Genomic DNA, 22,753 nt, shown 5'->3' on the forward strand with positions numbered 1-22,753 from the left:
TAGAGGAGAAGAAGCTGTTCCTGAATCACTTTATGTGGGTCTTTAGGCTCCTATACGCCTCCCTGATGGTAACAAGAAGGAGTGCATGCCCCGGATGGGGTATTTGCTAGAATCTGCTGAATATATCTATTTTCAGAGATTCCAAACTACAAAAATATTTAGTTTTTATGTTCCCCAGACAATTAAAAGTGTCAAAAATCAAATCAGGCATTAACAGATTTTTTAAAAAAGAGATATAACAGAGTAACAGGCTCTTCTGGCACAACGAGCCCACACTGCCCAATTACAACATGTGACTAATTAACCTACTAACCCATACGTCTTTGGAATGTGGGAGGAAAATGGAGCACCCAGAGGAAACCCACCCAGTCACCGGAAGGAAGCACAAATCCTTTACCAAGTCGTGTGGGGTATTGTATCCAGGTCACTGGTGCTGTGATGTGTTGTGCAAACTGCTGTGCTACCATGCCACCCATATAGTGTGAAGTCTGAAAAGTATGAACTGAAATAGTAGCAGAGGCGAAAGCAAGATCTAAGCTTTGTCAAAAGCATGGGTTATATAGAGAGCTTCAAGGCAAGAGATTGAGACAGAAAGGCTGAGTAGTTTCACCATGTTCAGAGCATACAGCTGACTACGGTAGCATAATGAGAGTAAAAATGTAAAGGTCAGAATCAGAAAGTGAAGTCCCAGAGGCAGAAAAGCACTGTATCAATTGAGTAAGCTAAAGATAATGGGTATGAGAAACTGACTTTTAAATTAGTAAGTAGGAAGTTTACCTAATTAAGTTTAATCAGAATGGAATAAAGTAACACTGAATGAGGTAGCTCAATAGTGGCAATGATAGATTTAGCTGGTATTATGTTAATGAGAAATTCTGCAGATATTTTAGCAAATAACTCATAAGTTGTGAAAATTCACCGACACAACTATACAGGATAAATATTGCCATACGGTACAAGTTCTGGATGAAGTTTTGAACAGAAACTCAATGAACATAATACTGCAGATATTCTTATTAGTCATCCTTGATACAATAACTACTGTTGACAGTAAATAATGACTAGTGAGTAAAGCTGTAAGAATATGCACGTGGAACTAGATGTGGGACAGAACAAGAACCTGAAGTGGTTTGGTTAGACTTCAAGGATGCCAGCAGTAAAATTCAGCCTAAGATAGTTAGTGAGCAGGTAACAAATCAGAAACAAAGAGATAAAGAATTTATGTTAGGTGCCAAAGGCTTCAGTTTGACAATCGTTCAGTTGGATCGAATTGTGGCTCATCCAAAACTGGTGACGGACAAGCAGAAGTATTAAGAGGGTAGCTGGAAAATTGGGGACAGGTATGTAGAATGATCCAAAGCTCTGACAAATTCACAATAAATATACATGGAATCAGCCAGCATAAATTGTATCATTTAAATGGGTTGCAAAAATATATGCAGACTGGGCATAAGATACTTAACAATAATGTTTAATAAAATAACTCATTTCCTGAAAATCTTTGTCAAATCACTTGGGGCAAAAATAAATTATGGTTATAGAAATTATATCATTTCTGTATCTATTGTTTCAAAGAAACAGCTAAGTACTTAAACATAAAATGACCCTATATGCTGACAAATCAAGAGCTGGAAGCTCATATTTGGCCAAAAAATAGTTTACTGGAATTTACTCACCTCTGCCTGTGAATCATCAGGTAATTCTTTTGTGCTTGCATTAGGCTGTGTCCATGGTTCTAAACTAAGAGACAGCTTATCGGTTGGCACTTTTTGTCTGCTTCCTGTGTGCTTTCCCTGAAGATAAAACATACTCATCGTTAGTCAGAATAAATTCAAGATGCTGTGTGCAAAAATAAAGGAATTCTGGGAATGTAATACTATAGGATGAAAGGTGTCAGTAGATTTTTCTTTGTTTAATTTTCTGTTGTTCTTTCTCACTGCCAGTTGAAGCAGTAGGGATGCCAGATAGGATAGTGAAATGCTCCTCGTGCAGGATGTGCAAAATGTCCCCGAATTCTACACCTGCAAGAAGTGCATCTAGCTGCAGCTTCTTACAGACCATGTTAAGGAAATGGAGTTGGAACTGGATGAACTCCAGATCATTCAGGAGGCTGAGGAGTTAATCAACATACAGGGGGATGGTTACACCCAAGGTGTAGAACACAGGTAACAAGTAACTCTCAGGACGGGAAAAAGGGGATAGACAGCCAGTTCAGAGTACCTCTGTGGGTGTTCCCCTCAAAAGTTCGTTTAATTGTCATTCAACCAAACATGAATACACCCAAATGAAACAGGCTTCCTCCAGGGACAAAGTATAAAACATATTACCATCAGCACACAGCACACACTGCATGGCTCAAATAACACATATGGTTACAATTTCTGAAAAACTTACAGTCGCAAAGAATAAAATAACCTAGCCGGAGTCTCTGAGTTGTCCTGGTCTAGCTTGTTCTGTCACCAAGCGAATATTGGAGGTATACACAGAGGGAACACCAGAAGACAGCATTTAGTAAATACCGGAGAATAGCACTGATGGGAGGGACCAGCCCCCAAACCAGTATGGATTTCAGCATGCCCAACAGATGCTCCTACTCTCACTGACACCTGGCGTCTCCGCCCTAGGGGAATGCAATAGGTGACCCCGTGGCTGAGGCCTAGTTCTCACCATCGCCACAACCAAGGCAATGCAACTCCCCTGTCGTCTCACCAATGAACCAGTGAACTGGACTTGCAGCACTCTACATTACCAATATCCAACAGGATCTTGTGATCACAATCAATATGTCCAACACAATCACTCGGACTGCGAACCGTCCAATGGTACACGACAACTCCAGGCGACAACACGACAATGGTATGCAGTAAATCCAGATTCATTGCTGTCAAACAACTCGCTGATAGGATAATCACACAGTACTGGATTTTCTTAGCATCCAGCAATGACTTGTGATGGTAAAAAAGGCATACAAGATAAACAACTGTACCCTTCATTGGACCCAGAGTGCCTGCTGCATCCAAGCATGCCGCCATCTTACTGGACCAATTAACAACTTTTGATACTTTTGTGGGACTGGTGGGGGAATAACCTAGCAGAAGCAGGAAGTTACAAGGAAAGTTGAAGGCAAGGCAGTGGACGTTGTCTACATTGACTTTAGCAAGGGCTTTGACAAGGTCCCACACAGGAGGTTGGTCAAGAAGGGTCAGTTGCTCGTCATTCAGGATGAGGCAGTAAATTACACATTGGCTTCACAGGAAAAATCAAAGAGTGGCAGTAGATGGTTCCCTCTCTGATTGTTGACCTGTGACTAGTGGAGTGCCACAAGGATCAGTGCTGGATCCTTTGTTGTCATCTATATCAACAATCTGGATGATAATGCAGTAAACTGGACCAGCAAATTTGCAAATGACACCAAGACTGAGGGTGTAGTGGACAGTGAGGAAGCTATCAATTCTTGCAGTGGGATCTCGACCAGATGGAAAAATGGGCTGAAAAACGGCAGCTGGAATTTAATGCAGTCAAGTGTGAGGTGTTGCACTTCAGGGGAGGTCTTTCACAGTGAACAGCAGGGTACTGCGGAGTGTGGTAGAACAGAAGGATCTAGGAATACAGATCCATAATTCATTTTAAGTTGTGTCACAGGTACATCAGCCTTCATAAATCAAAGTATTGAGTATAGGAGTTGGGATGTTCTGTGAAGTTGTACAAGACTTTGGTGAGGCCCATTTTGGAGTATTGTGTGCAGTTCTGGTCACCTACATACAAGAAAGATATCAATAAGATTAAAAGAGTGCAGAGAAAATTTACAAGGATGCTGCTGGGACTTGACTTGAGTTATAGAAAGAATGAATAGGTTAGGACTTAATTCAACAGATTCAATAGAGTGTAGGAGAATGAGGAGAGATTTGAAAGAGGTATACAAAATTATGAGGGGTATAGATAGGGTAAGTGTAAACAGACTTTTTCTACTGAGGATGGGTGAGACTAGTACTAAAGGTCATGAATTAAGGGTGAATGATAAAATGTTGAAGGGGAACATGAGGGGGATCTTTTTCGCTCAGAGGGTGGTACGAGTGTGGAGCAAGCTGTCAGTGGATGTAGAAGTGGGTTCAATTTCACCATTTAAGCGAAATTTAGATAGGTATATGTATGAGAGGGGCGTGGGGGGGCTACGGTCTGCAAACAGGTTGATGGGACTAGGCAGATTAATAGTTCAGCATAGTCTAGGTGAGTCTTAGGGCCTGTTTCTCTACTACAGTGTTCCATGACTATGACAATGACCTTTTCTCATTTGCATGATCTTTCAGACTTCATTTGAGCTGATAAATTCCTTTGAAGTATTGTCACCGCGGTAAAGTTGGGGAAGCAAAACGCAAATTTGGCATAAAATATTCATTTCATCACAATCATATTTATAAGAAACAAGTATGCAGAGTTAGACTGAGATGAAAGTAGTTATCCAGAGGATAATTAATCAACCAATTCTACAACACATTTATTGTTTATAGTTTGTCATTTAAATAAACTTTGTAAATGAATTCTAACATCCAAAAACAACTTTCCAAAAGAACTGGATGTTATACTTTATTATTATTGTAAGAGATACAGGACAGTAAAGAGCCCATTCTGGCCCAATGAGCCCGCACTGCCCAATTACACCCACGTGAGAAATTGACCTACTGCCCTGTATGTCTTGGAATGTGGGAGGAAACCAAAGCACCCGGAGGAAACCCGCGTGATTATGGGTAGAACGTACAAACTCTTTACAGACAGTGTGGGGAGTTGAATCCAGGTCTCTAGGTGCTATAAAGAGTTGTACTAACTGCTATGCTACCATGCTGCGCATATAGTGTCTTATATTGGGAGGTCTGAAAAGTATGAACTAAAATAAATAGTAGCAGAAGCAAAAGAATGAGAAAACAGGAAGATCAAAGCTTGATCAAAAGCATAAGTTATACAGAGAATGTTAAGAAAAGAGATTGAGACAGAAAGCTGAACAGTTTAAACAAGAAAGTTCAGAGCATATGGCTGACGAGGGTAACGTAATGGGAGTAAAAATGTGAAGGTCAGAATCAGAAAGTGATGTTCCAGAGGCAAAGAGGAACTGCAACAAAGGGGTAAGCTAAAGACAGGGGTATGAGGAAATAGTAAATTTCCTGTAATAGTGTTATGCCACAATGCCACCCCACCACCTAGCTATTGCGCTTTCTCTTCACGATAACAGGATCTTTTCCTCTTTTTGATTCCTGAAGGACAGCTGGGTAAACTTAATAACAGAGCACAAATCCGTATCAACAGAGATCTAAAGGAGCAAGTATAAACCACCAAGATGAACATGGATACAAGTTAAGCGCATCCTCTAGAGAGTGAAGGATTTATTTTATTTTTTACTTTATTAGTTACTTCATTTAGAATTGCAGCACCGTAACTGTCCCATCCGGCTCAACAAGGCTGTGCTGCCTAATTACACCATGTGACCATATAACCTAGTGACATGTCTTTGGAATGTGGGAGGAAACCAGAGCACCTTGAAGAAACCAACAAGGTCATGGGGAGAATGTACAAACTCCTCGCAGAGAGCAGCAGAATTGAACCTGGGTCATTGCTACTATGATTGCGTTATGCTAACCGCCACACTACTGTACCGCCCTCGTAAGGGGACAGATCATAAGTAGCTTGAATTTATTTACTATTAAAGGACTCCTGCTTTAAAAAAAACACTACATCCCTTGTTGCCAAGAATTAGTTCAAAAACTAAAGTGTTCCTCACACTTTAGCAATTCAGGTAATGGAAATTCATCCTTAGGGAATTCTTAAATCACTATGAAAGTTTCAAACATGGAATAGAAATTCACTCTTATGGAATTTTTGTGAAAACAAAAACTAAACACAGGATGGGATGGAGTGTTAACTTTGTTGAAAGTGATTCACACAATGAAGGGGCATCATGTGCACATGCATCAAGAAACACAAATTGAAAAAGGAATCAATTTTGTGTTGATTTATTTACATATTTTATCCCACACAAATGCTGAGATTGCAGATTTTATTCCAGGTCTCAATTACATGAATAGTGATTTGTGAATTCTGTAATGACAAACTTCTGTTCCCTGAATTTTTGTAACGTTTGAGGGGGGAGGGAGTGGGGTAAATTCAAAATGCAAAAGAAACAACTTCTGTCAAGTGCTCACATAGAATAAAGAACAACCTCTCGTTATAGTACATGCTCTCTAATCCAGACAGCACCCTGGAAAACATTTTCTGCACCCTCTTCAAAGCCTCAGCATTTTTCCTATAATGGGGTGACCAGACTGTATGTAATACTCCAGGTGTGGTCCAACTAGTGTTTTATAAAGCTGCAACATAACTTTCTGACTCTTGAACTCGACTAATACCTCGAATAATAAAATGTTTTTTCTCTGTCAGCCAAAAAATTCTTCAAGGTTGCAGGATAGTGCAGTATAAATTGATAACCGTGATCCCATAGGACTTTTTTCACTGGATTAAATTTCTTCCTTCTCTTCAAAAGTTCATAATTTATGTCAGGGTAGAAAAAAATTTTGTTCCCTTCTATCATCAATGGCCCTTTTCTATTCTTGGCAGCTTGAGCAGCCGCCCGTAGAGAATCCTTTCTTTGTCTTGAAATCTTAAAACATTTTATTAAAATTGATCGTGGATATTGGTCATCTTGTGGTTTTGGTCTTAGAGCTCTATGTGTCCGTTCAATTTCAATTGGTCAGTCTTCCTCTTTCATTTCCAAAGTTTCTGGGATCCATCTTTGAAAAAATTCTATTGGAGTGTCTCCCTCGATACCTTCTTTAAGACCAGCAATCTTACTATTATTTCGCCTACTAAAATTTTCCAGCACATCCACTTTTTCCAACAGTCAATTTCTTTTCGTTTTCCAGACAAGAAAATCATTTTCTGTTTTTTCCACTCTGTCGTTAATATGCTCCATTTTTCTTTCCAACTTTTGAAGTTTCTTATCCATTTTCTCCTGTCTTTTCATAGCTTTATCATAGCTCAGCTTCATGTTTCTAATCTCTATTTTTACTCCTTTTAATTCAGTCATTACTTGCAATAAAGCCTCCTTTATGTCTCGATCATATCCTTTACTTTTAGTCTCTTCCAGTTCTTCCTCCTCTTCTTCATCTGTGTTCTCTGTGGAATCCGATTCTGACTCTGAGTCACTTTCGCTTGCAGTGGCTGTCGGTTCTTGTAGTTTAAGTTGTATCGATTTGCGCATGTCAACTTCTTTGCGCATGCGCAATTCCAACATCTTCTTCCCAGGGACCGCTACCACCGTCATTACTCCCTGTTCTTCTACGCCAGAGATAAAACGTGTCTCCTCCAAAGGAGATCCAACCTGAGTCCGAGGTTCCATCACTGCAGTAGGCCTTTTTCTCTTCCCGTCTCGCGGCGACTTCACAACAGCAGACTTCTTCTGTTGCAATTTACGAGACATATCGTAAAATAGTCTTGAGAAGTTTATAAGTAGTTTTCGGAAAGTATTTATTAACTTTGCTTTGTTTAAACGGTACTTTGTTGATTTTTTACGGGACAGCTGGATTCATACATCTCAATCCCACGTCATCATGTGACGTCCCCCCCGCCATGTGTTTTTTTAACCACCCTATCAACCTGTGTAGCCACTTTCAGGGAGATATGAACTTGGGACACCAAGGTCCCTCTGCTCATCAACACTGATAAGGGTCATCCTAAACAGAGTATTGTCTCTTTCCATTTGATCTACTAAGGTGCAACATTTCACATTTGACCAGATTAAACTCAATCTGACATTTAACAGTTCATATCTACAATTGATCTATATCCCGCTGTATCTTTTGCCAGTCTTCTACACCATCCACAACACCACCAATCTTCATAGTATCTGCAAACTTACTAACCCACTCATCTACATTTTCTTCCAAGTCACTTATATACATAACAGCAAAGGTCCCAATACTGATCACTGTGGAACACCACTAACCACAGACGTCCCACTAGAATAGGCTTCTTCGACCACTACCCTGTCTTATATAGGCAAGCCAGCTCTGAATACAAAATGTCAATTCATGCATCTTAATTTTCTGGATGAGCCTCCCATATGAGACCTTGTCAAATGGATTACTAAATCTACGGAAACAACATCTATAGCTCTATGTTCATCACCCTCATCACATTGACAAAAAACTCAATCAAGTTATTAAGACACAGAGATCTATACTGTGTCCTTTGCTGTTTGTTATGTATACAAGTTACCTGGATGAAAAAGTACAAACGTTTGTACTTTGAACTTGTAGATGGGTCAGTTGGTAAATTTACTCACGTTACATAAATTCATGATTCAGACATTTTCTATAATGCAACATCACCATAATGTGAAGACGTATTGCAGATACTATACTACAGGCTTTTAGGTTAATCCATCTATGTGCCTCAGGAAATATATAAATGATAGAAAACGCTAATTTAACCTCTTCAAGCTCAGAAAGACATTTTGAGTCCATTCTACGAAGGTAAAAAGACAAAACAATCCTATTAATATACGTTCCATGGGAAAATGTGATACAAATATATAGAAATGTAAAACAATTGATAGTATTCTACTGCCACCTATTGGCTTCACAATACCCTGAAACAAATCAGATTCAATAAAGGGGTATAGACTGGATAAATACATGCAGGCATTTTTCACTCAAGTTGGATGAGATTAGGAGTTGACATCATAGATTTAGAGTGAAAAGTGAAATATTTTAAGGGGAAACTGAAAGAAAACTACTTCCCTCAGAAGATGGTGCAAGTATAGAACAAGCTGCCAACAGAAGTGGTGGATGTAGGTTCAAATGTAACATTCAAGAGAAACTTGGATAGGTATATCAATGAAAAGGGTATGGAGGCCTTCGATCCAGGTGTAGGCAAAATGGGATTAGGCAGTAAAGCAGGTTGGCATGGACTAAATGAGCCAAAGGGCCCGTTTCTGTGTTGTAGTGCTCTATAACTCTAATGGAATCTCAGAAAATACTAACATGATACCATATCAAAAGCAAGCATGCAACATTTTAAATGGCAACGATGCAATTATTATTTCACAAGAACAATTTTGGCTTGGGAAATTTGGTACATTTTCCTTAGGTGTGCTGACTACTATTCTCTCCTATGGCAATGGAAACTGTGCACTGACACATACAGTACAAAAACTTCTCGAACTTTAAAAGTTCTAATTTAGTTTTATATTCCTGTGACCATTCTCTAAAACAAGATCACTGCCAACGGTTATAGCTGAGAACTATCTTCAGTTTAGTTTCTGCTTCCTTTCAAATATTTTTTTTGCTTCTTTTCTCAAAATATTGTGTTCTGTTCTGATCGCCTATTTGTAGGAAATATGTGGAAGTTTTAGAGAGGGTGCAGAGGAGATTTACCAGGATACTGGATTAGAGAGCATGTCTTAGATTGAGTGAGCTAGGACTTTTCTCTTTGGACTGAAGGAGGGTGAGAAGTGATTTTTAATAAAGGTATACTAGATGATAAGAGGCATGGGATTGAGTGGATAGCCACAGACATTTTCCCAGGGTGCAAATGGCAAATATGAGGAGGCATAATTCTAAGGTGGCTGTAGAAAAGTATAAGAGGGTTGTCAGAGATAAGTAGTTGTTTTTTTTTAAACACAGAGTGATAAGTGCATGAAGCGCCCTGCTAGGAGTGGTGGTAGAGGCAGATACATTAGGGACATTTAATAAACTCTTAGATAGGTACATGGATGATAGAAAAATGGAGGGTTATATAGGACAGAAAGGCTACATTGATCTTAAGAATAGGTTAGAAGGGCAGTATCACATTGTGGACCAAAGGGCATGTGCTATGCTGTAATGTTCCAAATTCTATAAAATCACATTTGGGACAATTAAGTATTTTGCTATTTTATTGAAATGGTACAGAAGGGTCTTCAACAAAATACTCACCGCTGTTTCAATCCAGTTTAGTTCTTCTTTGATGTGAGATTCAGAACTGACCGCTGGTGAACCTACTTGGGGAAGTTTAGTTTCAACGTGGGAAATTTGTGTCTGGCAAGAGTGCTTATCATCATTGTCTGTATGAACAGATGCCTTCTTAATATCTAGAGATGCAACACAAAAATAAATCATCAATTCCTGGACTTTAATTGGAAAGATCAAGAAACACACTTACTGTTTCGTCTCTTTTCTCTAAATCTTCCCTGGACATTAGACCAGACAGTTGTCTTACTAACAAGTCTTTGGTGACTTATTACCATTAAGTACTGCATAGGATAAGCACTGCCCATTTTTTTTTTGTTACTTCCCTTAGCACCCAAGACATCACATCAGATGTGGTGTCACACCAGACATCAAGAATTTGGGGAAATATATCACAGACTCAGCAATACTGTACTTGGAGTACAAAGTAAGTTTACTCTATCCCATTCTACATGAAATTTTACATTTCTATTATTGCAATATCATAATACATTTTGATTTGTGGATTTACATTAATTTGTTAATAGTGCTTTAAAAAGATTACATATTATGCACCAGTCTACTGTATGTAATGGCACTTGTTCCACCAGTAACTCTGACCGGACAACTTCTGAACAAAAAAGATGAAATGTGAAGACATTTGAGAGACTTGCATTATTGCAATAATTTCATTGTTTCAACTAAAGTAGCATTAAAAAAAAACACCTGCACTGACAGTCTGAACTCTGGACTGAAAGAATTAAAGTAATGTAGAGCTTGTTATTGCACTAGTAATCCTTTCTGAACAGTCCACTCAGTTTGAACTTATATACTGTTCATGTAGTTTGAATTCCGTAAATAAATAAAAATTTTAAAAGGTGGCTTGAGTAGTAAAAGGTGGCACGATTGTCAAATTTTATTAATGTTCTTTCCAGATGGGAAAGGATACCACTTCCCTGATCTAAATGATGTACAACTATTAAAGTTAAAGTCTGTCCCGAGCCTTGTGGCCCATCAGGCCGGTGCTTATGTCAGTTTCTGTGGTGTGAAGCGACTGTGAGTACGAGACTCCCCCCCGCCGGGATAGGACGCCAGTCTATCGCGCGGTTGACCCCCAGCACTTGACGGTACCCATTTTCAGCTGAGTGGACTGGAACAGTGTGTGGTTAAGTGCCTTGCTCAAAGACGCAACACGCTGCCTTGGCCAAGACTCAAACCCACGACCTCAATATTGCGAGCCCAAAGCCCTAACCACTTGGCCACACAGCACACAACATGTACAACTATAGTCTCAAACTAACTACTCTCTGAAGTCTTCTACAACACAATTTGGTCCCTTTAAACTGGGGATGAACACCATACCCTGAAGCTTATAGATGCTCCAATTAGCAGCAATGAGTGTATAATTTTTATTTCTCTTTGGTACCCTAACTCCTTCCCTTTTAAAATAAAAATAGGAAATGTTGACTCCATAGTCCAGACACCGAGTCTTAGACCTGAAATTAACTTTTTTTTTTATTTTCACAGATGCAGCCTAATTTGCTTCGTACTTCTCTGCTTTTCTTTTAGATTTTTAATTATCTGTAGTTTCTTTCTGATTTTCTCTTTCCTTTAAAATACAGTGCCTATAGGAAGAAGTATTCAACCCCCTAAGAAGTTTCCAAGTTTACAACATTGAATCACAGTGGCTTTGATTTGGCTTTTTTGACAGTGATCAATAGAAAAGACACTTCCGTGTCACAAAATAAAGAAATTTCTACAAATTGGTCTAAATTTATTACAATTATTAAACAAAATAATTGATTGCATTACTACTCGCGCTTCAAGTCAGTATTTAGTAAATGTACCTTTGGCAGCAATTACAGCTTTACAGCCTTGAGTCTGTGTGAATAGGTCTCTATCAGCTTTGCATATCTGGACACTGCAATTTTTCCCATTCTTCTTTACAAAACTGCTCAAGCCCTGTCAGATTGCCTGGGGATCGTGTGCAAATAGCCCTTTTCAAGTCCAGCCACAAATTCTCAATTGGATTGCGGTATGGACTCTGACTTGGCCACTCCAGGACATTAACTTGGTTGTTTTTAAGCAACTTCCGTGTAGCTTTGGCTTTATGCTTGGGGTCATTGTCTTGTTGGGAAACAAATCTTCTCCCAAGTTGCAGTTATCTTGTAGACTGCATCAGGTTTTCCTCCAGAATTTCCCTGTATTCGTTTTACCCTCTATCTCAAAAGCCTTCCTGACTTGTGCTTCTCAATAAACATTTTGTGGAACTGCTTGGAGTGTTCTTTTGTCTTCGTTGTGTAGTTTTTGCCAGGATACTGACTCACAAGCAATTGGACCTTCCAGACACAGGTGTATTTTTTACTACAATCAATTGAAACACCTTGACTGTACACAGGTGGTTGCCATTTAACTAATTACGTGACTTCTAAAACCTATTGGCTGCATCAGTGATGATTTGGTGTGTCATATTTCTTTTTTTTTCAATCTTTTTATTGGTTTCATAATGATAAACATACCATAGTATTGATACAAAGTTGTTGGGATTACATTATAATTAACATAGTTAAATATAAACCCAGTTGACACATGGGTATTAAACCTCCCAATCATACAGGATACAAATATAATATACAAAAAAAAAGGGAAAAAAATCATGAAAAAGGAAAAAATATATAAAAATATACCCCAAAAGAAAAACTAACCTAAACAGTGTTAATCAACTAAACTGGGCTGTTATGTAACATCAAAAAAAAGGAACCATTAGTGTTGTCGACTCCGCTCCTCTCAATATATATTAAAAAGAAATAGAATAAGTTTGGAAAAGGTCAAATTACATCATATGGAAATGTTGAATAAATGGCCTCCAAGACTTTTCGAATTTAATAGAGGGATCATAAATAACACTTCAAATTTTTTCTAAGTTTAAACACAACATAGTTTGAGAGAACCAATGAAATGTGGTGGGAAGATTACTCTCTTTCCAATTCAGCAAAATGGATCTTCTAGCTATTAATGTGAGAAATGCAATCATCCAACGAGCTGAAAAGGTTAAATGACTTGATTCTATCATTGGTAACCCAAAAATTGCAGTAATAGGGTGAAGTTGTAAATCAATATTCAGAACAGTTGAAATACTGTAGTATCAAAAATACCTTTCCAATATTTTTTCAAAAAAGGACATGACCAAAACATATGAGTTAAACAAGCTATCTCAAAGTGACACCTACTGCATACAGGATTTATATGAGAAAAATAATGAACTAATTTATCCTTAGACATATGAGCCCTATGCACTACTTTAAACTGTATCAACGCATGTTTAGCGCATATAGAGGATGAGTTAACTAACTGAAGAATTTTTTCCCATTTTTCAATTGGTAAAGTAATCTTAAGTTCCCTTTCCCAATCAGTCTTAACTTTATTAGATACGTCTGGACGTATTTTCACAATTATATTATAAATAATTGCTATATGCCTTTCTGAAAAGGATTTAAATCTAAAATTTTTTCCAAAATATCCATTGAATATAAATTCAGGAAGGCAGGAGAAACAGTATTTAAAAAGTTTCTAATCTGTAAATATCTTAAAAAAATGGAATCTAGGCAAGTTATATTTATTAGATAATTGTTCAAAGGACATGAAACAATTATCAAAATTAGATCACAAAATCGTACTATACCTTTAGTTTTCCAAGCCAGATATGCTTGATCCATAATAGAGGGTTGAAAGAAGAAATTAGATATAATAGGACTTGCTAAAATAAATTGATTCAACCCAAAAAAATTTCAAAATTGAAACCATATACGTAAAGTATGTTTTACTATTGGGTTATACATTTGTTTATACAATTTAGAAAGAGTAAAGGGAAGCGAAGTCCCTAAAATAGAACCCAATGAAAACCCTTGTCAAGAATTACATTCACGATTTACCCAATGTGGATTTGAATTTACGTCTAAGTCCCATAACCAAAATTTTAAATATTGAATATTAATTGCCCAATAGTAAAATCTAAAATTCAGCAAAGCTAACACCCCCCCTCCTTTTTAGATTTCTGTAAATATCTTTTACCTAACCTAGGATTTTTGTTCTGCCATATATATGAAGAAATTTTGGAATCAACATTATCAAGAAAGGATTTCAGAATAAAAATTGGCACCGCTTGAAATAAATATAAAAATTTAGGCAAAATAATCACCTTGATAGCATTGATCTGACCAATCAATGACAGAGACATTGGTGACCATTTAGTAAACAAAAGTTTAATCTGATCAACCAAAGGTAAAAAATTTGCCTTAAAAAAATCCTTATGTTTTTTCGTAATTTTAACCCCTAAATATGTAAAAAAGTCGGGAGCCAATTTAACTGGTAAGTATCCATAAATAGGAACCTGCATATTTAGGGGAAATAGTTCGCTCTTATTAAGATTCAATTTATAACCAGAAAAATTACTAAACTGAGCCAACAAAGATAAAATAGCAGGAATGGATTTCCCAGGATTAGAAATATGTAAGAACAGATCAGCTGCATATAACGATAACTTTTGTATTTCATTTCCACGGGTAATACCAAAAATGTTAGGTGAGTCTCGGATAGCAATTGCTAAAGGTTCAAGGGCAATATCAAATAATAATGGACTATGAGGGCATCCCTGCCTAGTACCCCAAGATAAGCGAAAAAAGGGAGATCTTTGATTATTGGTATAAACCGAAGCTACAGGGGTATGATATATCAATTTAATCCAAGATATAAATATCGGACTAATATTAAATTTCTCAAGCACACTAAGTAAATATGGCCATTCAACTCTATCAAAAGCTTTCTCAGCATCTAATGAAATAACACATTCCGGAATACTAAGTGAAGGAGTATAAACAATATTCATTAACCTCCTAATATTAAAAGATGAATAACGATTTTTAATAAATCCAGTTTGGTCCACGGAGATAATTTGAGGTAATACCTTCTCTAACCTAGTTGCTAATATTTTAGAAAAAATTTTTGAATCTACATTCAAAAGAGATATCAGTCTGTATAATGCACAATCAGTAGGATCTTTATTCTTTAATTAAAGAAATAGAAGCTCCATAAAATGATAGTGGTAATTTACCTAATCGGATTGCTTCTTTAAAAACTCTAGACAACCAAGGAGAAAGAATAGAAGAAAAAAAACTTTTAAAATTCCACTGTAAAACCATCTGGACCAGGTACTTTGCCGGAATTCATTGAAGAGATAACAGCTGTTATTTCTTCATCCGTAATAGGAGTTTCTAATGTTAAACAGTCTTCGAGTGATAATTTCGGAAAATTCAATTTCCTTAAAAAGTCATGCATGGTGTTGGGATCATGAGGAAAATCAGAGTGGTATAAGGAGGTATAAAATTCTTGAAAAGATTTGTTTATCTCTTCATGATTAACTGTCAAGGTGTCATCATGTTTGTGAATTCTGATAATTTGACGTTTAACCGAAGCAGTTTTCAATTGATTAGCTAATAATTTACCCGATTTGTCACTATGTATATAAAACTCACTTCTAGTTTTCATTAATTGATTTTTGATCGAGGATGTTAATAAGCTGTGTTCCATTTGAAGTTCGACTCTCTGTTTATAAAGCTCCTTACCAGGAACAATAGAATATTTCTTATCAATTTCTTTAATTTTATCAACAACAAAAGTGTTTCATTCTTAATACTTGTTATTTATTCAAACCAACGGAATAAGAAATAATTTGTCCGCGGATATAAGCTTTAAAAGTGTCCCATACTATCCCATTAGAGATTTCATCCGTAATATTAGTTGAAAAGAAGAGATCAATCTGTTCCTTCATAAACTTAACAAAATCCAGGTCTTGAAGCAAATTAGAATTAAATCGCCATTGTCTAATAGTAGAAAAAGTATCCATTAACTTCATAGAAAGTTTCATTGGAGCATGATCAGAACTGGCGATAATGTCATAATTGCAGTCAATTACAGATGGAATTAAATGAGAGTCAATAAAAAAGTAGTCAATTCAAGAATAAGAATGATAAACATGTGAAAAGAATGAAAACTCTTTGTCCTCAGGGTGTAGAAATCTCCAAATTTCTGAAATTCCAGAGTCAATCATAAAAGAGTTAATAAGAGTAACCAACTTATTCGGTGAAGCCTGACTAGATATGGATCTATCCATTGGGGATTTAAACAACAATTAAAATCACCACCCATTATCAACATATAGTCCTTTAAATTAGGAAACGAAGTGAATAAGTGCTTAAAAAATTTGGGATAATCCATATTTGGAGCATAAACATTAACCATACCAACTTTTTAATTAAAAAGTAACCCAGTAATTAACAAATATCTACCACTCGGATCTGAAACAGTGTCTTGATGAGTAAATGTAATTGAGGAATCTATAAAAATTGAAACTCCTTTCACTTTGGGCTGGGAGTTTGAGTGGTATTGTTATTCCTTCCAAAACCTAAAGAAATCTTGATTATCCTCTTTCCTCACATGAGATTCTTGTGCAAAAATAATGTGAGCATTCAGTCTTTGGAATACTTTAAAAATCTTTTTCCGTTTTATTGGATGGTTTAAACCATTTGTATTCCAAGAGACAAAATTAATAATCTGAGCCATAATTTAAAGTCAACCCTTTGGTATATAAAGAGTTAACCATAATGTAAACTCATGAAATCAGAAAAGGAATAAATATTCAGAGCGGAACTGAAAGTTACGACACTGCAGACATTTTTGTCGTACTGAATCAGCCCAACAGAAAAGATTAATAAAAAAAAGTAAAGACCCTCCCACCCTCCACTCCTGAAGTCCCAAAGCTAAGCCAGAAAGGGCTAGAAAAAGAACTAACTAATACTAAATCTACCCCCATTTCTCTAGAAGGCAACTCCAAAGATATATGTTAAAAAAAAGAACCCCCCCGAAAACCAAAAAAAAAATTAAACACTGTACTATAATAATCTTCATATTGTGATTTCTAAAATGAACAGAAAAAGTAAGCGCCAATGCATATTATTAATCAATTACAAACATGAGTAATTGAAAATGGAACTTCAAAAAAAAGAAATGAATTATGGGGAGAAGGAACCTGAGAAGATGGCGTAGTCAAAAAGAACAAAAGATACTGTGAAAGAAGGAAAACAGACCGCCACCTTAATTATACGAAGCAAAAAATAAACAGGATGTTCCTCCATACAGTAGAAATTTACCATCAAATCGTTAATGACAATGTCAGAAATCAAATAATTAGGAATTAAAGTAAAGTGAAATCTTCATCAGGAAAAAGAAACTTTAATTGAGATGTGAAAAAACCCTACACTACTAACCAAAAACGAAGATCTTGAACTTATAAAAGACCTTCTTCATACGAGATTATAGGCTTTAAAGAAAAAGCACATAAAAACAGAGCCGATGCTGTGAGAGCTAGACATTAATTAGAGCGAAGTATCCACAGCAGTTGAATAGTGCTCATCCAAAAAATTTCGAGCTGCACTTGTGGAATGGAAGGCACAACGTGGACCCTCTGAAGGAGAAATTCTTAAATGGGCAGGATACAATAGGGCTGGTCTCAGACCTTTTTGGTAGCATTCCGACAACAGAGGTTTAAAAGCTAGCCGCGCCTTCATCACTTCTGGACTGTAGTCTTCAACTAAACGGAACTGATATTGTTGAAATTTAATCATACCTTGCTGACGGGCAATTCGAATGAGATGCTCTTTAACGTGGACATAATGGAAACGGAGGATCACTGGCCTCGGTTTAAATTCGGAGGACAATTTGGGACGCAATGTACGGTGAACACGGTCAAGCAATGGAGGATCGTCGGGGAATACAGAACTAAACGCATCCTTTAAAAGTTGAGAGAAGAATTTTGAAGGGTCTCCTTCCTCGGAGAGACCAATTATACATAAGTTCTGTTTTCTAGATCAGTTTTCAAGATCAATAATCTTGGATTTAAAATGTTCCAGTTGTTTAGTCGTCAAAGATAATTTCTGCTCCAAATTCTCAATTTTCAAATCTCTCTTCCGAGCTTCAATGTCTAATTCAGTAATTTTACTTTGATGTTGCTTAACTTCACAATCAAGCGATTTCAAAGAGTTCGTAATTGACTTTAAATCTTCTTTAAAACTTTGACGTTCTTGTTCAAATTTTTCATTTAAAAGATTCAACAGAGTATCATAAGATAGTTCAGTTTGCTTGGATTCACCTTTTTTTTCCCGTTCCCATCAGAATCCTTCCCATTTTTAGGATCTCGCCCTTTAGATCTTGTACTTATTTTTTTGCTCATTTCTTTACATTTCACAGTTACCGTTCAAGGAAAAATCAATAGTATAGAATAAATCTTCTAGTGTAGGTAAAAATAAATTAAGGGAGATCATAAGTTAAAAAAAAATGTAACGGTAGTGGAGTGAAGCCAGAAACAACCTCACTCCATGAGCTCCTCCTGGAGACCCCTGGTGTATCATATTAAAGAGGGCAAATACTTATGCAATTAATTATTTTGTGTTTGAAATCTGTAATTAATTTAGATCACTTTGTAGCGACCTGTTTTCACTTTGACACAAAAGAGTCTTTTTCTGTTGATTGGTGTCAAAAAAAAAGACAAATTGAACCCACTGTGATTCAATGTTGTAAAACAATAAAACATGAAAACTTCTGGGGAGGGGGTGTGAATACTTCTGAGAGGCACTAGTTGTCTAGTAATTGGATTCTGAATTGGCCTGTCCTCAGAGGGCAGAGGGTGGTAGTAGATGATGATATTCTGCCTGGAGGTCAGTGACCACTTATGTTCTGCAGAGATCTGTTGTGGGACCTGCTACCTGGATCATAGAGCATGTCTTATGAAGATAGGCTGAATGAGCTAGCTAGGGCTTTTCTCTTTAGAGCGAAGAAGGGTGAGACTCGATAGAGATATACAGGTGTCCCCCGCTTTTTGAACGTTCACTTTACGAAACCTCACTGTTATGAAAGACATACATTAGTTCCTTGTTTTCGGTAACAGAAGGTGTTTTCACTGTTACGAAGAAAGGCAGCGCGCGGGGAAAATCAGCGTGAGATAAAAAGCAGCGCGTGCTCCGAGCAGCCGCTCTGCCCCGGATTCGGAACGACATTCTCGCCGGCATTGCTTAAACACGTACCTGAGAGCAGCTGTTAGCAAGATGAGATCTAAGGTATCCGAAAGGCCTGAAAGAGCTTGTAAGGGTGTTACACTTAGCGTAAAAGTAGACATATAATTAAGCGCAGACAACAGGAATTCTGCAGATGCTGGAAATTCAAGCAACACACATCAAAGTTGCTGGTGAACGCAGCAGGCCAGGCAGCATCTCTAGGAAGAGGTACAGTCGACGTTTCAGGCCGAGACCCTTCGTCAGGACTAACTGAAGGAAGGGTTAGTAAGGGATTTGAAAGTGGGAGGGGGAGGGGGAGATCCAAAATGATAGGAGAAGACAGGAGGGGGAGGGATGGAGCCAAGAGCTGGACAGGTGATTGGCAAAGAGGATATGAGAGGATCATGGGACAGGAGGCCTAGGGAGAAAGACAAGGGGGTGGGGGAACCTAGAGGATGGACAAGGGGTATAGTCAGAGGGACAGAAGGAGAAAAAGGAGAGTGAGGGAAAGAATGTGCGTGTAAAAATAAATAACGGATGGGGTACGAGGGGGAGGCGGGGCATTAGCGGAAGTTAGAGAAGTCAATGTTCATGCCATCAGGTTGGAGGCTACCCAGACGGAATATAAGGTGTTGTTCCTCCAACCTGAGTGTGGCTTCATCTTTACAGTAGAGGAGGCCGTGGATAGACATGTCAGAATGGGAATGGGATATGGAATTAAAATGTGTGGCCACTGGGAGATCCTGCTTTCTCTGGCAGACAGAGCGTAGGTGTTCAGCAAAGCGGTCTCCCAGTCTGCGTCGGGTCTCGCCAATGTATAGAAGGCCACATCCGGAGCATCTGCTCTCAAACGCATCTCGCCAATTTCACGCACATCTGCTCTCACTCCATCCTCCCGCCACCCCACTAGGAATAGGGTTCCCCTGGTCCTCACCTACCACCCCACCAGCCTCCGGATCCAACATATTATTCTCCGTAACTTCCGCCACCTCCAACGGGATCCCACCACTAAGCACATCCTTCCCTCCCCACCTCTCTCTGCTTTCCGTAGGGATTGCTCCCTACGCAACTCCCTTGTCCATTCGTCCCCCCCATCCCTCCCCACTGATCTCCCTCCTGGCACTTATCCTTGTAAGCGGAACAAGTGCTACACATGCCCTTACACTTCCTCCCTTACCACCATTCAGGGCCCCAGACAGTCCTTCCAGGTGAGGTGATACTTCACCTGTGAGTCAGCTGGGGTGATACACTGTGTCCGATGCTCCCGATGTGGCCTTCTATACATTGGAGAGACCCGACGCAGACTGGGAGACCGCTTTGCTGAACACCTATGCTCTGTCCGCCAAAGAAAGCAGGATCTCCCAGTGGCCACACATTTTAATTCCACATCCCATTCCCATTCTGACATGTCCATCCACGGCCTCCTCTACTGGAAAGATGAAGCCACACTCAGGTTGGAGGAATAACACCTTATATTCCGTCTGGGTAGCCTTCAACCTGATGGCATGAACATTGACTTCTCTAACTTCCGCTAATGCCCCACCTCCCCCTTGTAACCCATCTGTTATTTATTTTTACACACACATTCTTTCCCTCACTCTCCTTTTTCTCCCTCTGTCCCTCTGACTATACCCCTTGTCCATCCTCTAGGCTCCACCACCCCCCCGTCTTTCTCCCCGGGCCTCCTGTCCCATGATCCTCTCATATCCCCTTTGCTAATCACCTGTCCAGCTCTTGGCTCCATCCCTCCCCCTCCTGTCTTCTCCTATCATTTTGGATCTCCCCCTCCCCCTCCCACTTTCAAATCTCTTACTAACTCTTCCTTCAGTTAGTCCTGACGAAGGGTCTCGGCCTGAAACGTCGACTGTACCTCTTCCTAGAGATGCTGCCTGGCCTGCTGCGTTCACCAGCAACTTTGATGTGTGTTGCATATAATTAAGCGTTTCGATCATGGTGAACAAAGTAAGGACAAAGTGAGTTTGGCTTGTGGAAGTTGACGAAGATGATGTTGAAGAGGTTTTGGCATCCCATGACCAAGAACTGATAGATGAAAAGCTGATGCAATTGGAAGAGGAAGGGATAACAATCAAAATCTAATGCAGTAGTGAAAGTGAAGTGAACGTGAGGCAACTGCGTGAGATTTTTGCTGCAATGATAAAGTACAACTTTAATTTTGAAAGGGTACGTCGGTTTATTGCAAGATGGTTTGAGTGCTTACAAAGAACTGTATGATAGAAAAATGCGCGAGGTTAAGCAGTCAAACAAGTCTTCCACATCAGCCACATCAGACGACGAACCTTGACCTTCGACATCGAGGCAGGTAGACATAGAAGAAGATGACCTGCCTGCCCTGATCGACGATGAGGTGACACCCCAGTGTCCCACCACCCCAACCCCCGGGCCCCGGACAGATACTGATTCGCGGAGAATGCAGCAGTAGCTGGAACGCACTCAGCACATCTTTAAGAGAAAAGCCAAAATAAACAAGCTAATTAATTACGTGCCGCCCGGCATGTAAATGTTGGCCCAGATCAGAGGTGATTGCTGATTGCGTCTCCCCTGATCTGGGCCAACAATTACGTGCCAGGCGGCACCTAATTAATTAGATTGTTTGTTTCGGTTTTTTTCTTAAAGATGTGCTGGGTGCGTCCCGGCCCCCGCTGGACCCCTGCATGCTTCGCGGATCGGTATCGGGTCGCTGCCCGGAGGTTGGGGGCCACTGCACCACCCAAACTCCAACGACTCAGCCTAACACACCATCATCAGTGTGCTCGATGTCTTCATGATTTCCGTAATTGATACTACACCGTACATACATTATTTCTACTTTACATCGGCTATGTATTTTTACGTGTTATTTGGTATGATTTGGCAGCTTCATAGCTTAAAGGTTACTGGAGAGCGCTTGCGCCGTCTTTTTGCCGATGGCGCTTGCGTGAGATTTTCGCTACGGAGAACAGTGCGCAATGGTTGTGGAAAATATTTCTACTTTATATAGGCTGTGTATTCATCATATCATTCCTGCTTTTACTATATGTTACTGTTATTTTAGGTTTTATGTGTTATTTGGCATGATTTGGTAGGTTAGGTTATTTTTGGGTCTGCGAACGCTCACAAATTTTTCCCATATAAATTAATGGTAATTGCTTCTTCGCTTTACGACATTCCGGCTTACAAACCATTTCATAGGAACGCTCTACCTCCAGATGGTGGGGGAAACCTGTACTGTATAAAATGAAAAGAGCCATTGATAATGTGGAGAGCTGCTGCTTTTTCCCAGGGTGGAAATGGCTGGTACATGTGGGCATACTTTTAAGGTGATTGGATGAAAGCATAGGGGGAGAATGTCAGAGTTTTTTTTAAAAACACAGAAGTGGTAGTTGCGTGGAAGGGGTGGTGGAGCAAGATACATTAGAGACATTTAAGAGACTCTTAGATAGGCACATGGTTAAAATGAAAATGGAGAGCTGTATGGGAGGGAAGGGTTGGATTAATTTTAGAATAGCTCAGAGGGTCAGCACAACAGCATGGGCTATTAGCATTTACTGTGCTATACTGTTCTGTGTTGACAAATGATCATTCATCCTGTGTGTATCTTAGTAATGTTCACAATTTGGTCATGATACACATTTTCAGCAACTATAACAGTGTAGTACTTCAGAACAATTTTTTTCT

At 38.8% G+C, this 22,753-nt stretch overlaps 1 protein-coding gene across 6 annotated transcripts in view; it reads right to left on the reverse strand.

Annotated features, from left to right (window-relative positions):
- wrn (WRN RecQ like helicase) overlaps positions 1–22,753 on the reverse strand; it is a 163,213-nt gene that overhangs the window by 9,008 nt on the left and 131,452 nt on the right. For all 6 annotated transcript variants that reach the window (XM_063046789.1, XM_063046793.1, XM_063046788.1 and 3 more), the window contains exons 34-35: positions 9,963–10,117; positions 1,677–1,793 (exon numbers count right to left, since the gene is read on the reverse strand). In XM_063046789.1, coding sequence (XP_062902859.1) covers positions 1,677–1,793; positions 9,963–10,117 — 272 coding nt within the window. The remainder of the gene's footprint in view (positions 1–1,676; positions 1,794–9,962; positions 10,118–22,753) is intronic.

The sequence above is a fragment of the Mobula hypostoma genome, chromosome 4, assembly GCF_963921235.1.
Source record: "Mobula hypostoma chromosome 4, sMobHyp1.1, whole genome shotgun sequence".
In the NCBI taxonomy this organism is placed as follows: Eukaryota; Metazoa; Chordata; class Chondrichthyes; order Myliobatiformes; family Myliobatidae; genus Mobula; species Mobula hypostoma.